Source organism: Megalops cyprinoides, chromosome 8 (assembly GCF_013368585.1).
Source record: "Megalops cyprinoides isolate fMegCyp1 chromosome 8, fMegCyp1.pri, whole genome shotgun sequence".
Taxonomy (NCBI): Eukaryota; Metazoa; Chordata; class Actinopteri; order Elopiformes; family Megalopidae; genus Megalops; species Megalops cyprinoides.
Window position 1 is genome coordinate 3755628 of NC_050590.1, and position 20908 is coordinate 3776535.

At 46.0% G+C, this 20908-nt stretch overlaps 1 protein-coding gene across 1 annotated transcript in view; it reads right to left on the reverse strand.

The window, feature by feature from the left end:
* The window catches only part of LOC118782143 (FERM domain-containing protein 5-like), a 107215-nt gene extending 86532 nt beyond the window's left edge, over positions 1-20683 (reverse strand). Inside the window, exons 1-2 of the mRNA XM_036535415.1 lie at positions 20649-20683; positions 20395-20526 (exon numbers count right to left, since the gene is read on the reverse strand). Coding sequence (XP_036391308.1) covers positions 20395-20496 — 102 coding nt within the window. The 5' untranslated portion in view covers positions 20497-20526; positions 20649-20683. The remainder of the gene's footprint in view (positions 1-20394; positions 20527-20648) is intronic.
* Between the last annotated feature and the right edge of the window lie 225 nt (positions 20684-20908).

Here is a 20908-nt window from a genome sequence, read left to right on the forward strand (position 1 = left end):
GATTGTATCACAGAGCTCCGCAGCGAACACAAATCCAACATACACCACCTACAGCTACAAGAGGAGAATGACTGACTCCCTTCACTTGGGACCTGGGTCTTTAGCCAGCTGAGCTTATCAGGACCTGTGGTTGCAAGGGCCAAAAGCTCAGACCATCCTGGTCTGTTTTATATGCTCATCTTTCTGTCCAACCAAACATCTTCCCTGGGTTTCATTTTTCTGGGTTGGGTTTCACAACACTGTAGTTCCACTTAACAATTAATACCAGCACTGTGTCATTTCTGACATTTTAAATAATCTTCTTTAAAGACCTCAAAATGCATCCTTTTGCAGCTCTGCTCTCTGACACGCATCTGCTTAGCTAAAGTGTCACGCGGAGGACAGCGCAGTAAAGCCTCGCAGATGAACAACGAAGACACGAGTAAGAAGCGCTGTCAACACACGGCGGGGTCAAGAAGAGATTAAACGCAGCGTGTCGCCATGACAACGTTACTACACAACCGAAAGAGGAAGATTAAGCCGTTTTCAAAAGCAGTCTTCCAGTTACAAATGTCACCGCTGCAGAAGCGAGGAACGCCACTTCCTCTGCCACACTGTGAACATCCGCACATCTTCAGTACTAACCCTCTCCTGTGGAGTAATTACTGTCTGCCCAGTAGCGCCCCCCAGGGGTCAGGCACATGGATCCATCTGCCTGGGGTTTCTAAGTGATCCTCTGCTTTAAGAGAGCTCTCACGCAGCTGATGATGAGTGTTACACACACACAGACACACACACACACACACACACACACACACACACACCTCTTCATCCATCTTCCACATCTGAAAATAAAGTGTACAGCAATGGGGAAATTACCAAATGGAAGTGGTAAAATGAGCCTGGATGAATTAAACATTAAGAAAACATTATTGTTCCTCTGCAGCAACAACAAAAAAAAAAATACAAGCCAACAAACTAACCAGCATGTACGAAAAGCATAAGCGGGACTCTTCTCAGCACTACCACTGTTTCTGTCTACCTCTCTCTCCAGAAGAAGATCAGTTCAACTGGCAGCTGAAACGCACCTGGAAAAAAATCTCTCCTTTCAAGCCGAGGATGGGAGACAGAGAGCAGCCTCCACAGTTCTCTCACTGCTGCTTAAGCCTCCAGAGGTTACCAGCTACGTCAACACAATTACAGGCTGCTTTTAATGCTAAAACCTCGTGTAGAGAAAAGCAAATGTGTGTTCTCAGCACCCTCATACAGCCAGTTGATGGGTGACCATTTCCTGCCAAGTGGTCCTGGATCTTCACCTGTTAGGACTCCCTGTGGCTCTGTTCAAGTTTTGGGTCTGGTCCTCCGTCACCTTTTTTGCTAACCTGGACAGACAGGTGGCGGCAACCCGGCCACTGTTCTATAAATAACATAACAATAATTATTAATAAGGACTGCCTTTCTCTGTCACTTCAAGCACCTCAGGCACTGAAAGTCGTTGAAAGTCACTGAAAAATATGCAGCTTGGAATAATACCAAGCTGCGCTGTAATACACTTTTGTCACAGGAGACTCGGAGGACAAGGGTTGTCCTTGCAACTGCCTGAAATCGAGATAGCGGTTTTAGATCCAAACCACCTGCAGAATTAATGTACCTTTAAATTTTTATTTTTTAACATCGACTCCACTTCACTTACCAGCTCTCCCCAAATACAATCAATGTCAACATCCACACACAGTCGGGTGTTTTATGGTAACCTGGTATTTATTATTAGAACTGTAAGACCCCATAAGGGAATCAGCCAGTGATTGAGTAGAGGAAGCCAAAAACCTATTCGTGGGGGAAATTCTCAGCATGAGACAGAGAGGGGAGGAAGAACAAGCTCCAGGAGGCCTTGGAACGGGACCTGTCCGGACCATGAGACAAAGAGAGAGAGAAAGAGACAGACAGTGAGACAGAGGGAGGGGGGAAATGGGGGGGAGGGGGTGTGTGAGAGAGAGAGAGAAAATGAGAAAGAGAAACACAGTGTGGGAGACAGTGAGAGACAAAGACTGTGAGTGAGCAAGTGTAAGAGACCAAGTGAGAGTGAGGAGCAGTGAGAGAGTGATTCAGTGAGTGTGTGTGTGTGTGTGTGTGTGTGTTTGTGTGTGTGTGTGTGTGTGTGTGTGTGTGTGAGAGAGTGTGTGTGTGAGAGAGAGAGAGAGAGAGAGAGAGAGAGAGAAAGAGAGAAAATAATAGAGAGAGATGTACTGGTCTGAACTGACGACCCACATTTCACCCCCACATTGGCAGACACAGTGTGTGGCTGTAATCCCGAGGATGTCACAGTCTCAACCCCCAGCCGCTTAGACCGCGATCTCCCGCACCGATTTCACCACTGCGCCTGGAGATAAAGGTCCAGCTGGTCATTAAAGCAGCACCTGATCGATCACAACATCTGAGGGTGAGAGGGTGATTTGCGAAAATGAGAACATCTTATAATGCAGTATCTGTTTACGGCTCTAGAGTTCACGATTCTAAACTCAGCGCTTAGGGCAAATCTGCTGAGAGGGCAGGGATTCAGTGCACTCACACAGGACAGTACATTATCGCATTCAGGAGATGCTCTTACCCAGAGCAACTTAGACAGGTTACAGTCTCATTCATTTATACAGCTGAATATTTACTGATGCAATTGTAGGTTGGGTACCCTGCCCAAGGCTACAGCAGCAGTGCCCGAGCGGGGAATCAAACCGGCAACTGTTTGGTTACAAGCCCTGCTCCTAACCACTATGTTACACTGCTGGTACACCTTTCAGCAGCCAGGCTCAGTTAGGAAGAGCAGCTTAGTTGGCAAGGCACTCGTCTCAAGTGCAGGCTGAGCCCTACAGACCGGGTTCGACTTCCACTGTGTTATCAACTGACAATGAGCTGGAAGCCCACAGATTGGTTCATTCCACCGGCTGGCCGCGGTAGGAGTTCCAGCAGGGCCTCCTCACCTTACCACTCTTAGGCATCCCGCGATTCACCAGGAATCACCACTAGATTTATCAGTTGACATCAGCAGAGATGCATCAACCCTCCAACTGACACCCACCTCACTAAAAGTTAAAAGGTTAAGACAGCTTTATTGTCATTGTTCAGGACAACGAAATTACAGTTGCTCCCCAGTGTCAGCACTGTGACAACATATAAAAAGAATTGAAAGACAACAAGATTAAATACAAAACGTGCAATGTATAAAACATGAAGAGTAGTATGGAACATAACAATAACAATAAATAGTAATAGTAAAGTGCTAAAAGAGGCTAAAAGTATCCGCTAGCTCTGAGAAAGTGTATCAGAAGGGTGTATTCGTCTCGTTTCAAAGCACAAGAAGTTGCCGCGGAGGGACGAGCCTAATGTGCAATTTCTGATTCCAAACAGGGAAAAAAGCTTAAAAATGGGCTAATATTCAGGATGAGATCAAATATTTGATTACTTGGATCAGTATTCAAATGCTTGCTAATTAACAAAAAAAGTGAAAGACAAATTCACAGTTTCATTCTTTCTCAACAACATCCACGACTGAGAGTCATCCAAATCTGCATAAAGATAACTGAGATTATTAAATCTCCTGCCTGAATATGTGATTGAAGGCAGAACTTATTGCAATCAGTATTTACATTAACACTAACAACACTTTCACACAAAAAAATGGAGTTTCATATTAAGGAAAAAAATTAAAATACCAATTCAAAATACCAAATTAGGGAAATTGCACATCCTTATATGACACTTTAAATACCAGAATGCACACGAAATGTGCGATTCTTGCCCCAGCACAGGGTAATGATGCAGTGCCACATAGTGGGATTATCCATTTTATCCTGTTCAGGAGTCTACAAGATTATGCACGCCATGTGTGGTACTGTAAGTTGTGTCATTCAGAAGCCATACAGAACGCTGGGACCGTCTCCAAAAGATGAAGCATTGGAAGCTACTCTCCCTTTTCTCTTATCTTTTCTCCCTACTCCATGAGAAAACAGGCAAAAAATGCTCCAAGATTATTTTACAGCTCTGTGGAAAACACAAATAATCTCTCTAGCCTAGCAGAAGAGCAAGTAGTGTTCCTGTCACCAACACCAGCTCTTCAGAGTCACTGCATCACAGAGTGGCTAGGGAACGTCGGCCCACACACACACACACACGCGCATGCACATACAGACACACACACACACACACACACACACACACGCATGCACATGCACATACAGACACACACACACACACACACACACACACACACACACACACACACACACGCACACACACGGATGCACATGCACATACAGACACACACACGCACACACATACACACACACACACACACACACACACACACACACGCACACACGCACACACACGGATGCACATGCACATACAGACACAGACACATCCACGAATGCACACACACACACATGCATATGCACATACAGACACACACACACACACACACACACACGCACACACGCACATACACGGATGCACACGCACATACACACACACACACATACACACACACACACACACACACAAACACACATGCATATGCACATACAGACACACACACAGCAGGGGGTCACCCATGCAAAAAAGTTGCAACCACAGAGAGGGAAACCAGGCATCACAGATCCCCTTAAATCCACAGGATGGGTTACACAGGTGTAAGGATGTACACACTCCATTCTGTGTAGGTTCACAGCAGCGCGCGTGGTTATGGGAGTATGTGTGCGTTTATTGGGAGTATGCACTTACGGGAGTGTGTGCTGTGGTACCACTTCCTCGCTGCGTTTGCTCATTAATCTGCAGAGCCAGGAAGCAGCAGAAGAGTGGAGAGCAGAACAAAGGCTAGATTCTCTAGTGCTCTACTGCCTGGCAGCCTGTAAGGGGGGGGGCCGGGGGGGCCTCAGGCCCACGCTGGCAACACAGACAAACCGGCCTCCCGTGTACATCACTGCCCCCATCTCAACACCCTGAACACACACATATACACAACCGCACACACACACTCACACACACACACACACACACGCCCACGCAAACACACACAGAAGTACACACACACCCACATTCGTGCACACACACACACACATACAGTAATACACATGCACGCACACACACACACACACACACGCCCACGCAAACACACACAGAAGTACACACACACCCACATTCGTGCACACACACACACACATACAGTAATACACATGCACTCACACACACACACACACACACACACACACACACATTCACACATACATACCACACAGATATACACCAGGGCCAAACCTTATGGTGAGCTGAAGCTAAGATTTAGGGAATTGCTTAACAATGGTCAGAAAAGGGCACGTTGACTCTAGGACCAAAAGAATGGGGGTAAGGACCCTGCCCCCCCACCTTCTGCACTCTTGCACAGTCACACACAGACAGGTACGCGCGTGCGCACGCACGCACGCATGCACGCACACACACACACATTTTGTTTATGCACAATCAGCGCTCAGCAATTTCACACCAAATGAAATTGGAGCTACCCTGATCCCCCCCCCCCCCCCCCATAACGCGCATACACACACATACACACGCACACACACAACCACACACACACACACACACACACACACACACACACACACATATCCCCAAGGCTTTGCAGCCCTCTACATGGTTTGTTAACTGGTAACTGGCTTATGCCACTGAAGCACATAAATATCGAGGGTCGAACTGCAAACGGCAGCAGAGCGGTTTTATTGCTGTGCTTGTGAATGAAACACTGCAGTGGGGACACTTGTCCTGCGACGCTCACTGCCCTCCCAAACCCCCTCCCCCCCCCCCCCCCCCCCCCCCACAACTCCACCCCCCCATCTGTTCTCTCTCTCGCCTCTCTCCCTACAGCTGGGGAGGGCCTGTCTTCATTCATCCAGTCAGAATATCACCTCAGGACCAGATTCAATCAAACTGCAATTCTTTGTCCCTTTTTAAAACAACTATTATTTCTGTCTGATTGTTTAAATAAAAGGATTCATTTAAATTCACTTATTTGTATTAATTATTCATTGCTTAAGCAAAACATTTCCTTAATTCTTTCCTCAAAGTCAGGGTCAACAGTGAATAGAAACCACAGACAGACTGTTACTGTTTGTTCTGCTGAATAGGAGCAACGCATTAGAATGCTCCGGGACTACAAAACTGCAGACACACCTGCACACCTGCGCACGCACACAAACACCCACCTGCGCATACACAGGTGTGCATGTGAACACAAACAGACACACACATACTGCACTGGGTTTGTCTGCTACACGGTAAATCAAACTCTGAAACAGTGTGGGGTCACAGCCTGCTCCTGTGGCCCCGCCCCTGTGCAGAGGCTTTCGTCCTATTGGTTGGTGGTAGACAATCACACTGTAACTCAAGGCACCCTGGACTTAATGGCACTTTCCACTGAGCTATCAGATCCGCTGTTGCTGTGCACGTGCGTGCGCGTGTGCACACACACACGCACACACACACACACACACACACACACACACACACACCAGCACTCAGACCATCACATGTAAACACACACAAAGTGTTAATATAGCAACATTCTTTTAAGACTCTTAAGCCTGTAAGAGATAGAGGCCCCAGATATATCCATGGTCATGTGTCTTCATTACCAGGAGAGGACTCCGCAATCTGACACTAATTGCTCTTTACGAAGCAACCATGCTCAAATCCCACAGCAGTGTTTAGACATGATGGAGCGCTAGGCTTCCATGTCCACTTCAAGGCCACAGACATCACCATTCTTCTTTCAACAGGACAGTAATTATCAGTGAATTTAATGTAGCTCAAGTTCAAGTTTGGTCAATGGTTCGGAATGCCTCGTTTTCATCAACAGCAATAATTTATCTACTGTTCCGTTTGTTCAGTAAGACACTGCTTTCAGGGCAGCAGTGTTGTGTATATCGGGAAATATGACTTGTAAGCAGCAGGTTTCAACTTTGAATCCCCGGGCACTGTAGCCTTTATTAGTGGCTTAAAGCAAATCGTATCAGTAAATCTCAACCTGCATAAATGGGTAATATTGTACAACATTCTGGAACTGTGTTTGCTAAACAAATACATAATAACAACAGTACTGTGTTGTTACACGTCAGACACCTTCGGCCTTAGTGCGATGAGCTTACCCGCTCAGCAGGGTTTTGGGGCGTAGTCGTGCCCCGTCATCATGCTCCCGGTGCAGTGGGCGCGTAGAGGTCCGTTTCACCTCCAGCCTGGCACAAGGGCACCCAGATCCCGGATAAGGTGCCAGCTGTGAGGTTGGCGTGAACGCCGCATTCTTTCCCCGAGAACGCCCCAAGGCCAGGCTGTCACCCGGCTGATCTCAGAGGACGGCGGGACACGGGGACGGACAGCGCACCTTTGCATTGCCCAGGGATCCTGCGTCAGAGGCCCCGGGGGGGGGGGGGGGGGGGGGGGCATGTGTCCGGGAGGCGTTTCGCCATCGAGGACAGCACGGCTGCCCCTGACACCGTGTGCTCGTTAGAGATAAAGCCTCCGCGATGCCGCCGAGCCCAGATATTAAACATTAAAATGTGTGCCGCGCCTGAATATTTCATGCAGAGAATTTGGCGTGGCACCGCTGTTCAGGTTGCTGTTGCTGTTTACCTCAGCTAACGGCGCAGCGAACGCCATTGCAGCGCTGACCGCCCGGCATGTGGCAGCGACCCACATCACTGGAGTCACGGCACCGTGGGGTCGGGAGGAGTCAGAGGACTGAGAGCAGAGAGTCAATGCATGAACGAGGAGGACTCAAACCCAGCAAAGGAAGAAAGAAGGAAACAAGCACAGAGATAAATAAAAGAGACGTGGATGAGAATAATCAACGTCTGCTGATATAAACCATTTAGACAGGACAGAATTAAACAGAGGAGGAAGTGTTAGTCTTATCTTAAAGAAAGCCTTTATGTGCGGGAAACTGCAATAAGTGATCACGCACTAAAATTCTACAGTACCTTAGACGATTTTTTTGAATTCTGTGTTCAGTTTTGGTCACCACACTAAAAAAAGGTTTACACAGAAGCACAAGGAAAAGTACAGAGAAGGGCAACAAGACTGGCCCCAGGTCTTCAACAACTGGCTTGAGAAGCGAGAATTAAGGAACTCTTTAGTTCTGTCAACAGATCCAGAGGGCAGAGGTGGAAATTAGTTCAGAGTCAATTTCACACAGACACTAGAAAGTATTTGTTCTCATGGAGAGTTATTATTAATTCATGGAATAGCTTGGAAGGATTTATAGTGGAATCAGGCACTTTAATCATTAAACAAACCTGGCATTACATCCAAATGACAGGGCAAGTTTGGCTGAGCGGCCAGTTCTTGTCACTATACCTTAATATGATCTTGCGTTCTTATGATTTCTGCTTGCAGGTGGGGTGCTGAAGCAAACTCAGACATGCTCACACACAGACACAGACGCACACAGACACAGACACACACACATGCACGCACACACGCACATGCACACACACGGATGAAAAGCGGCTGTTTTATTGAGCAAAACTTTGACAGACTTTGGCTGAGAAGCTTTCCTCCAAAAGGGAACAGAGATCCAATATCTCACTGCAGCTGAATACATCATTTACTTTACTTTTCCACACAGCTCGTTCTTGCCGTCTTGCCAGTGTGGACTGAGCTCCATCAGTTTGATTCTGTCTGCAGCGCACTGTACACTGTGTTTGCTGCCTCTGTGGGATTCATTACAAGCGCACCTCTTGGATCTGATACCACAGTGCTAACTGCACCTTGCAAGGGAAATGCCATTACTCAAGGGTCCCCTGAGTCACAGTGTGTGCGTCTGCCAGCAGCCAATAGGCTGAGAGCAGTGGGGTGGGGCCGCAGGACCAGGCTGTGACACATTCTTTCAGAGTCTGCAGCTGCTGTTTAGCAGACAAACCCAGTGTAATGTGTATGGGCGTCTCTTTTTGAATGTGAGTCTCTGTGTGTGTGTGTGTGTGTGTGTGTGTGTGTGTGTGTGTGTGTGTGTGTGTGTGTGTGTGTGTGTGTGAACGCAGTGCATTCTGAAGCAGCATGTTCTCGTTCAGCCGAACAAACAGGGGCTGCTCCAGTGTATTGTTCAGATCCCACTCCACAGTCGGTTTCAGCAGCCTGTGGGAGCAGCACAGCTGGCTGTCTCTGGAGCCATTCCTAGCTGTGTTTACCGATCCAGTTCAAACTCAGGACCCACACGCCACACTCTGCTGGAGCCACAGAAAAATCACAGAAAGTGATGAAACAAATCCTACACCAAGTGGAGATCATTGTGACATGCTTTCACAGTCTTGATAAAAATGCATAAAATATCAGCAATACAACAGAACCAAGTTATCAAATTCTGTAACTGGAATATGGACATCAAGTTAATTGTTCACAATTTGACTGATTAGTATTATTTGGTGATATAACACTTAAGACTCAACATTAACATCCACCACCTTCTTTTAGCGCTTTTGAGTTATTCATAGGCCTAAGAAGTTACTCACACCACGGACTGTCCACAAGACTTTTAGCTTTACAAAGTGTGAATATGAAAGTGAAAGTGGGGACGCTCAGTAAATAGCCTACCGATGCTGGAGGAAAACTGAGTACAACATCAGCTCACCCCAGGATGTGAGCACCCCCTCCACCTCACACACGCATATGCTCATGCACACACACACACACAAACAGCAACACACTGCCACACACACACATATTTATACACATGCGCACAGACACACACACACACACACACACACACACACACACACACACACACACACACATACATACATATACACACACATATTTATACACACACACACACACACACATATTTATACACACGCGCACACACACACACACACACACACACACACACACACACACACACACAAACACACATCAAGGAAGCACATCAGCTATAATCTATGACAGCAAACTTAATTAAAATTATGCTCTTCAATTTAAACTCTGCAGTGCTCAGAGGGACCCATTACAGCAATGGGGCACCACTGCAATGTCAGACCATATTAGTAATGAAAAAAATGAGGAAACAGACATTTAATATGCAAAGATTTATGCACAGGAAACACAGCAGTCAACTTGTCTTCAAACACTCTGGTAGAAATGGTCTCTACCAGTACCAGACAGAGCCATGACTGATTTTTTCTAAATTCATTTATCCAGCCAATATTAATGAAGTCATGTTTAAATGTTTCTTATTTTAAAAAGACAATTCTCTCCAAAAGACAATCAAAACACCCCCTCCCTAATCAAAAGACAATTATCCTCCCTGGAGTTCACATTTCTTTATAAAAGTCTAAGAGACATGAAAGATATTGAAATTTTCAATAAATACAAATACTGTAACTCTGGTACATTTGGCCTCTGAATGCTCAAATGAGAATGTAATGTTAAACAATTAAATCTCAGATCAATCCAATAGTCTTCTTCTTCTTCAGCTTCTTTTTAGCTTGGAGGAACAAATTTAAGCAAACATTACTTTTTCCAATTCGTACTCAACACATTTTTTTAATTTCATTGACCACTGACTTCATGATATAAGTGTCGAAATAAAGTGCTGATAAAAAAAAAAAGTGCTGATAAAGCTCTTTTTTCCCCTCAAAGTTAAGATCAATGTTCATCATAGTTAGAGCAAATTAAGCCTCATTTCTAACCAAGATTAGGTTGAAAAAACATTATGGCCAATATCATGAGGTCCATATTGAATGCATATATTGGGGTGTATGTAATATATGTCACATTGATGTTGGTAGCATTCCAATAGAAAGGAAAAAAAAAAGACTGGTATTTCACAATTCTGATTTACAGCAGATCTTAATGGGTTCTCAGACATGCATTCCCGCAGCTAATGCCCCCAAACAAGTTGATTTCTTTCTTTTATTTGCCCTGTGCAATATTACACTACATCACACCATGCGGTACTATGTGCAACATTGTACCATGTTCTGTATGATTACAAAGACAGTACATCACACAGTGGGGGGGGGGGCAGCATCATCTAAAGGACAGCTGCAGTTAACGACAGCTTTATGTGACATCTGGCCATGCATCTCTCTCCCGCTGATAGAATGGAAATCACAGAGACTCAGACGGCAATCAGAGGAAACCTCCGAGCCATCAGCTTCCTTAGGAACGCGGGTATTACTGTTAGCACTAAATGGGTATCTAATCTGTCAGAGCACTGAGGCCTGTCAGGGGCTTACCTTAGCACAATAATTCTTTTTTTTTTGCAGGATGTGCTATAAGCAGGAAACAGGTCCTTCATGGAATCAGGTCTGGGGTATTACTGCTGAAACTGCTAAGAACTAAGACCTGTTTTCAATACATTCTACTTCTCTTCTATTACGCCAGGGCCACCAGATTTTTTAAAGGCTGGCCCTGGCCTGGTATTATTATGGGATGCATTTTACACTGCAGCAGTGGAAAGTTGAGGATTTCTCAGCCCGGTATGGACGCCGCTTCACATAAAAACCCCATAATGACCAAAGCACTGTGATTACAAGATCAGGAGTGGTGCTGCCGAAGCACAGGCACCCCAGGGCCGAGAGGCTGCAATCTGCATGGGTAGGTGCTGCAGCAGCGCTCAGAGCCGAAGCCGCAGGTCTGAATTACACACAGCAGCACATCACTTACTGAAAGGACTCAATGACTCCTCACTGCAGAAACGCCATTTTTAACTTTTACTCCCTTTGATGTGAGGGTGTGGCTCTGCTGTCAAAGCAGGAGGAGCAACACGGGGGTGTTAGCAGTAGGGAGGGGGGGGGTGTGAGCAGTGGGGGGGGGGGGGGGGGTGAGCAGTGGGGGGGGGGGGTGTGAGCAGTGGGGAGGGGGGTGTGTGAGCAGTGGGAGGGGGTGTGTGAGTAGTGGGGAGGGGGTGTGTGAGCAGTAGGGAGGGGGGGGGTGTGAGCAGTGGGGAGGGGGTGTGTGAGCAGTGGGGGGGGGGGTGAGCAGTGGGGGGGGGTGTGAGCAGTGGGGGGGGGGGTGTGTGAGCAGTGGGGAGGGGGGTGTGTGAGTAGTGGGGAGGGGGTGTGTGAGCAGCGGGGAGGGGGGGTGTGTGAGTAGTGGGGAGGGGGGTGTGTGAGCAGTAGGGAGGGGGGTGTGTGAGCAGTGGGGAGGGGGTGTGTGAGCAGCGGGGAGGGGGTGTGTGAGCAGCGGGGAGGGGGGGTGTGTGAGTAGTGGGGAGGGGGGTGTGTGAGCAGTGGGGAGGGAGGTGTGTGAGCAGTGGGGAGGGGGGTGTGTGAGCAGTAGGGAGGGGGGGTGTGTGAGCAGTGGGGAGGGGGTGTGTGAGCAGCGGGGAGGGGGGGTGTGTGAGCAGTGGGGAGGGGGGTGTGTGAGCAGTAGGGAGGGGGTGTGTGAGCAGTGGGGAGGGAGTGTGTGAGCAGCGGGGAGGGGTTGCGTGACAGCACTGACGCAATGCCTTTGTATCCGAATAGAAACTCAACTTTTAAAAGAATACGGTTAACATGGACACACGCATGCTCGCACTCTCACACACACCACACACACACAAACACACACATGCACCCACGCGCGCGCGCGCACACACACACACACACACACACACACACACACACCACACCCATGCACGCACGTGCATATACGCAATAAGCAACCTGTGCAAAGAGTACCCTTGCCCAGAGGGAGCCAGCAGGTCATCTTAATTCATGTATTTTTTAGGGCTAAATTGGAATTATATTCAAGTTTGGAACAGAACACGGCTCAGCTGTGCCCTGGTGATCATTGCCCGGGTATTGGCGGATGGCCATTGCTCGGATGGCGATTTCCCACTGAGTGTACTTCCTCACCAAAAACTTACAGCAAAAGTACTTGAGAATTTTGTCAGATGGACAGGCAGACCAAAAGTGCTTCTATTATTGTTGACTCCATATGGTTTTTCGCTTGTGTTGTACTGTACCTCACTTGTAAGCCACTTTGGATAAAAGCATCTGCCAAATGAATAAATGTAAATGAATAAATGTAAAAGTAAAGACAGACACAGGATCAGACAGGAGATGCACGTTCACATTCAGACCCCCATGCACCTTCACAAACTCACAGTGGTAAAGGTCAAACGATTCTGTCACAACATACAGCACAGAGCACAGCTAATGTACGCATCAAAGGATGACAACAACTGAAACTACAAAATGAACCCATAAATCCCTAAACCTGAACATTTCTATGCAGCTCACACCCAGAGGAGCTCTGTATTGTATCACACTTCCTGCACACACTCTCATCTAAAGGGACTTACAATGCAAAGGTACCAAAGTGCGTACGGTAAGGCCGTATGGACATGGCAAACGTAGCAGTTCATACAGAAAATATCACAACATGTGCCACATAGCACTACAGCAGTGCCATACAAACTGTAAGCACATGAAGACAGCTCATAAGCACAGCTCTTGCACAGGCTATTGGGAGCAGATGCTCGTTCTTGACACAGTGACAGAGGAACTGAGGCGGGGCCTGTGGGACAGAGGTGCATTCTGGGATGCGCCTGGGCCCAGCGCTCAGATAGAGGCACCCCGGCAGCGCAGCCCTCGATAGCCAGCAGAGCAGAGCCGGTCTGTGACATCACAGCAGCACATCTGATACTGACCATGTGACCCAGAGATGTAAGGTGACAGGGCAAGGGGTAAGAGGGAGGCCCACCATGAAGATGACCCTGGGTACCGTGATCCAGCCAGAGCTGTCTACCCCCAAGGACACACCATTACAAGGGCTTTCCGTTCTGTGGGTGGGACAATTAGCGTTTGTAGAAGTAATAATTTGTGAGATGCAAGGCCTCTGAAATGCATAAATCAGCCTTCTGGATTCCATGGGAAGAAGCACCGTTACAGTTACCGCTCGGGAACTGTCTCTCCTTTGGTCAGTGACAACACAACCCTCAGCCTCCACTGTTCAGAACTACAGAGATTCACTTGCCCAGGTAGAGATCAGGGAAGCATCAGGGAAATGTCAGGACCACGCAACACAGAGTTTAACCGTTTGGGAAAACAGACTGAGGGCAGAATGAACGCTAGTGCAGAGAGGATTGATTCTTGGGAAATATCATGGAACAAAACACTGGAAAGGACAGGGTGATCCACATCTGCTCTCCAGAGCGAGGGCCTTTCCTACCTGCCCCATGAATGGTACTGCGGAAGTAAACCGGGAAATCAGATGCCCTTGTGGCCGTAACCAGTAGGGAGGTCGGGGGGGTGGCGGGGGGGCGCAGCGGCGTTGGTGTTTAGGTTTGTCAACGTTGTTGTCTGGTGGGGGGGGGCGGGTTAGGTTTTGTCAAAATTACACATATAAACATTACATACATAGAAAGAGACCTGTTGCTATTTACAAAAAAACAAATTCACTTATAATCATTTCCAAATTTGGCTTTCGTAGCCCTACTATTATTGATACCGTCGCCTGCATAAGCGGTTTTTTTTAAATCAATGGTGTTGTGTGAAACGTTAGCTAGCCTACTAATATGAAAGAAATAGCCTAGCCTTCGTCATGGCCAGAGTACGCATATTTAACATGTTTCATACAATTGCCTTTACTCCAGATGTTGTATCAGGTTACTGTTTTGAACGTTTCTTACAGATAATGGCATAACGATCATTGCTTTGTCTTACTGGATGGTATGCTGCCAGTTCACACACAAGCCACCTGCTGCTGCCAACATGCGTAACTTTCAATTGCTGCTGTCAGTGGAAGTGCTGATGATGCAAGGGGCTGCGCTCACGCCCTCTCTCACAACTCTCACACAGACAACACTAACAATTCTAAACTGAATTAAGCATGCACTCGTCTCGGAGGAGAAGTTCTCAACCACTGATTTTTTTTATCCAGTTGTATTTAGCTTCAAATTTTATTCTTAGCTCTAAAAAATTAGCGAGGTCCGGTGACCTCATAGCTGGTTACGGGCATGGATGCCCCTGCACTGCAAAAAATAGCCCTTCAAAAATAAGAAATAAAATAATTAATACAAGGTGTTTTTTGCTAGTAATAAGTGAAAAAATCTGCCAATGGAACTAGTGGAAATACACAGGTATTCAAGATGCACCATCTAAAAACAAGTCCTTGTAGCTCAAGGAAATTTTGCTTGTTTGGTGACTGTGTCTTATATTAAGTGTAAAGAGATATTGTGACTTGAAAAGAGACAAATATGCTCGGTGAGATTTGGATTTTTTGCAGGGTGCAACAAATTGACAGCACCAGGGTCTCTTGGTCAGAGTCCGATCCGTGGGACACAATTTTCTCTTCACTCACAATGAAACCATCCTTCTCTCACTATGACATCATCGCCCACTATTACATCACCACAAACATAATATGACGTCATCGTTATCGTGTGATGACATCCCACCTGCGCTATGCACAGGACCCCTGCTGGCCTCCCACAATGCCTTGCGATCAACTTTAATGAAATCCAGGCAGCAAAGTTATTTTAAAGCATTTTTATTTTTGTAGGACTTTTATTCTTGTTATTATTTACATTTATTTACATCTAGTCTTATTTTACATCTAGTCCATTTCCAACAGCAAATGTTAAGCTTGTATAATGTTTTGATCCCTTGCTACTGCTTGTAGAAAAATGTACTGCTTTCAAGGCATTCAAAGAGAAGGAAAATATTAGCCTGAATATGTTCTGCTATTGTTCTCTCAGGGAACAATGTGTGCAGATTTAGCCATTTAGCAGTCTTTTATTTAGCAGTCTGTCATAAAGGATGTCCGTATCTGTGCTGCTAAATCCTAGGGGTACTGAGATTTTTAACATCCGGCTGGAAACTGCAGAAGACACTCAAAGAGCAGTCCAGCGGGACCAGCAGTCCAATGAGCAGTCTCACAGCATGAGTGCATCCAGGTGTACGCACACACACACACACACACACATTTATACACACACACACACACGCACACACACACACACACACATTTATACACACGCACACACGCACACACACACACACACACATACATACACATATACACACACACATATTTATACACACACACATATTTATACACATGCGCATGCACACACACACACATATTTATACACACACACACGCATATTTATACACACGCACACACACATACATACACACACACACACACACACACACACAAACGCACACACACACACACAAGCACTCACACACACTCACACACACATATACGCACGCACACACACACATACACACACCCACACACACACACAGATTCTAATTGATTCAGATCAGCGTTTTTCCTCACATTCTTTTCAAGCTGAACTTAAAACAAACCCAACTCTCAAAGCAGGACCTGTAGAGAAGGGAAGAAAAAAGACGAGATATCAGTAGCCTTGGGCTCCCTCCTACAGCTCCCGTTCACGGAAATCAATCTCATCTCACCTCATTCTTTAAACAAAACACGCTACCGCTGTCTTTTCATACCTGCTGCTTCTTTTAAATTCACAGCCGGAAACCTGTAGAGTGCCGCACAAACACAGGCTTTTCTTCTGCATGCTGACACTGATGTCCAATACTAGACTTCACTGGTGGAACGACCTTTAAAAAGACGTTTATCTTCTCACAACTCTTCATTCCCAGACGTTCATACATTCTTAAACCTTAAACCATGATAATTAAAAAAAAAAAATCCTAAGAACAAAAAGATTTAAATTTGCATTAATTGGTCGCACACCATAGGGAAGCAACTGCCACATTTCCACTAAAACAAGCTGAGACCTGCCCAAACTATGACACCCTCACTTGGTGGTTTACTGTGATGCCCAGGGTATTATACACAACATCACACAAATTTGATCTCTAGGAGACTTGCAGGGCTACCACACACCTGAGCAGTTGCTGTTACAAAAAAATAGCATCCCCTTTACCAACATTTATATTTGCTGTAATCTGTAATTATACAGCTACCCTGGGTTACTGTGATCAATATAAAGCTGTCAGCAACCATTGCTATCACACGCCCATGTTCTGAGAAGGGACAAGGGTGGATGTTCGATGAAAATGAACATTACAGGTAAATTCATCTGAAAGTTGTTGTGCCACAACCTTTCAAATGCTTGTGAGATTTAAGAGACAACTCCAACTCACAGGCCGTCATCCTAGTGTCACCCTTCACCTGTACTGACAGCCTTGTCAGCACGGCATTTTAACAAGATGACAAAAAACACAGTCTCAGTTTGTGTTCGGTAGTCTTTATACATCTGTCAAGGGCCATTAGTACTATGAGAGTTATAGATCTGACCTGTGTGTAAGTACATGCGCCAGCCTCACATACACACGTACACACATGCACACATACACACATGGGCGCACCCGCACAGACACACATGCGCACACACACGCACACCCACATGCACACACACATGCTTACACACAAATGCACTCACAGTATGAAGGAAAGAATTATGCGGTTGAAAGCAAAAGCTCTTGATTTATTTTCGAGAATTAGAGACATGGAGGCGTCAAGTCCAGAGGCCGTGAACTGTGAGACAGGCACACTCCAGGCCATTCATCTCAAAGCATGTTGAGCAAAGGCTATTCGCAATGGCCTCATTCATTAGTGCTTCTGTTAGGAATGTCACTTCCCTTAAGAGGCCGTAGAACCTAATGCACTAAATTAGGATTTCACTGCAGCACAGTTCTGCGGGTCTTTGACTGGAGAAGATTATTAAGTTTTATCCACGCTAACATGTTATTTGAACCACTGAAAGTGGTCTTCATCTTCATCCTCACAGTCAGGCAAGAAGTGTGTAAATTAAATTCCAGCAATTATAAGCATCAGCAGCATTTTGCTAGTGGTCATGAGGGGATAGCTGTGCCATAGCACACTGTCTGTCAGTTGCACAGGCGTGACTCCCCTTTCTGGAAGTTGCATTACAACTCCCCCATATCCCACAGGGCAAACTGCAACCCGCAATCAAAGCCCATCGATCCGTTTCTGCATACCTCCCCGCTTGCTGCTCTCCTGAATTCCCTTCTAAATCATAAGTATTTACTGCATTACAAACAGGATGTATAACTGCTCTCACAATGAACGTAAAATTTTTGCTGGTTAAATGCTCAGAATTTTTTCTTTCTCTCTGTCCTTTTCTCTCTCTCCCTCTCTTTGTCTCTCTCCCTCTCTCTCTCCCTCTCTCTCTCTGTCTCTGTCTCTCTCTCTGTCTCTCTCTCTCTCTCTCTCTCTTGCTCTCTTTCACTCAGTCTCTCCCTCTTTCGCTCTTCCTCTGTCTCCCTCTCTCTCATATATTCGGCATTCTTTTGTCGTTGAGAATGCAGCTCTTCCGCTGAGTGGACTTTGTCTCAGATGAATCCTTTCCCTCTGTTCACCAGTTCATTCTCCTGAGTAGCATCTATAGGTGATGAGTCCTTCACAATCAAACAGCCTGCCAAGCTGCCGGGCTCTTCAGTTGGATGGCCCACCGCAGCTGATTAAGGGGATAAAATTCATTTGTGAAAACAACTGAATTATCAACAACTACTTCGGCAGTAGAGCAGCATTATTATGTTTGTGAAGACATGCAGCTTTGATGCTTTATTCAGAGTAATATGCATAATTTGACTGCACTGTTTGTACACATACTTTCATACACAATTAAAGAAAAAATAAATGGGCTTTTGTTGCAAATATGGCTTTTGCGAAAAACAACACAACACTTAATGCACAGTGAAGTAACATTTGGCATATTGTTTTGGAATTGTCTATTGTCTCGCAAACATTTAAAACAAAACTAAGCATAATTAATGTTATACAACGTCACTATAACACTACATGTAACACATACATGGTTCCTTCTACATGCAGGTTGCTGCAGTTAATTAAGAAGGGCTCGATTCACAGAATTGTGCTCTCCTGATTAAACAGCGACTGTGAAGTTGAGCTGGTCTGCACAAACCAGTTCCTGATCAGCTGTGCACAACAGTACTAAAGAACCTGGACTTGTAACAAAGAGCTTGCAGGATTGAATCCGGAATCACACCCCTGAGCAATGCACGTCACCCGAACTGCATTAGAAATCCATATGTAAATATGCAGCAATATAATGAGTGAAATTAATGGCATGCGAGTCAGACAACTTACGGACAATGTGATGTAAAATGCAACAGGCTAGAATTCAGATTCGTGTCCTGCTGACGCGTATACTCATTCACAAACTGATCGTGTGTGTGGTTACCACAGGTAAGAAACACCGTGTCTCCGCAATGCACTGAAACGCAATTTATAGCGATTCCCACACAAAGTCTTGCTTTTAAAATAATCGCTCTTTTTACAGCACTGTGGAATGTCTGCTGAATATTAAAGAAGCCAGTGAAACCACGTAATGTCCATAGAGCACAATGTAACTTTTCAGGTTTGTCTAACGCCTATTATAATGAAGCTGTTTAGGAATTCGAATTCTGAGCAGCCGGAACACAATAGAACAGAGGTTTTCCACGTCAACAATGCATTTTGCCGCACAATCGTGATCATGGAATGGAGAATCCCCATTCAACGACGTATGAGTTTGGCAATCTGTGTGTGTGTGTGAGACATCTGCAAATTAAACAGCTACACAAAGGAACGTTAAAAAATGACCACATTGCCTAGTTGACCCTCTACTCGTATTCGGAAAGATACCGAAAAGCAGTAATCTGCGCCATAATGTTTTCGTAATCAATGTATGTATCTATTCTTTTAACGTTTACAAATTATGATGGTCATATTATGGGCAATGTTGTCTAGCCGGTGAAATACAGACCAGACAGACACAAGCACTTCACACTTCGTCCCACCTGAGAATTTATATGAATGAACCAAGCTCTCGGCTCTAATTCCACAACATGTTATGGTAACTGTAACTTACAGTAACTCGTCAGTCTGTAAAAGTTATCCGCGTTGCTACAGTGGTGACAGCAGTGTATCTGATTGGGAAATACGTCGTACTCAACCCAGCCACTGTCAACCTTGCGCGAGATGTCCAGAAATGCGCACGACTACACCACCACTTGGGAAAAAAAAAGCGCTCGCATCCTCCTGTCACGAACGGACTGATATTCACCCGTCTCTCTAGATGATTGCCCTCCACCAATGCCACACAGAAGTCACTGGATTTAAACACATCTGAAAATGACACGGCAGTACGCAATGCAGCTAAAAATGCATGCCTGAGTTTGGCACGTGAACGGCTATCATAGGAGGTAAGAGGGACCTGCGGGATTCAGGTGTTTTGGCTCGTAAACAGAAGCAGCACGTTTCTCTCTCCACACGGAACAAAGGTTTATTATTGCAGCGGCGGTGGTGGGCGCTGCGGTGGGTACATAATTGGTGGAAATAGTGGTAACGATGTTTGCTGCTGTTTGTGTTAGGACTGACCTGAATCGTGCAGGTATATTCCGTATCGTCCAGAAGCCTGACGGTACAATTGTATTCTCTCTCCAGATTCCTGATGCTGCCGCTCATCAGTCGACTCAACATCTTCTTACACAATTTCTCCTCCGCGTCTGTCTGGGACCAGAACAATAGACTAAGCAGAGCATAGAAGTAATGTCACATTAGCCTTTTCGGTCACCCGGCCGAATAGCAGCAGAAGAGTTGGGAGTCAGTACGCAAGGTTTAAGCATCGTTACCCGCTAGAGGTGAACACGCTGCTTGCTGGGCGACTGTCTACAGCCATATAAGACCGGCAGTTCTGACGCGAAAGCAATCCAATGAGCAATACCCGAACTGTGAACCATTCACTAGTCAGTTCTTGATACTTGAGAGGTAGGGCGGGTCAAGGAGCGAAGACTGACGTTCCGGCAAACCAACGAGGGTGGGGCTTGGTAAATGACACTTAAAACCAACAATAAAAAAATCGAACAGCGCTCGTTTCGAGTGTTAGTTTGCC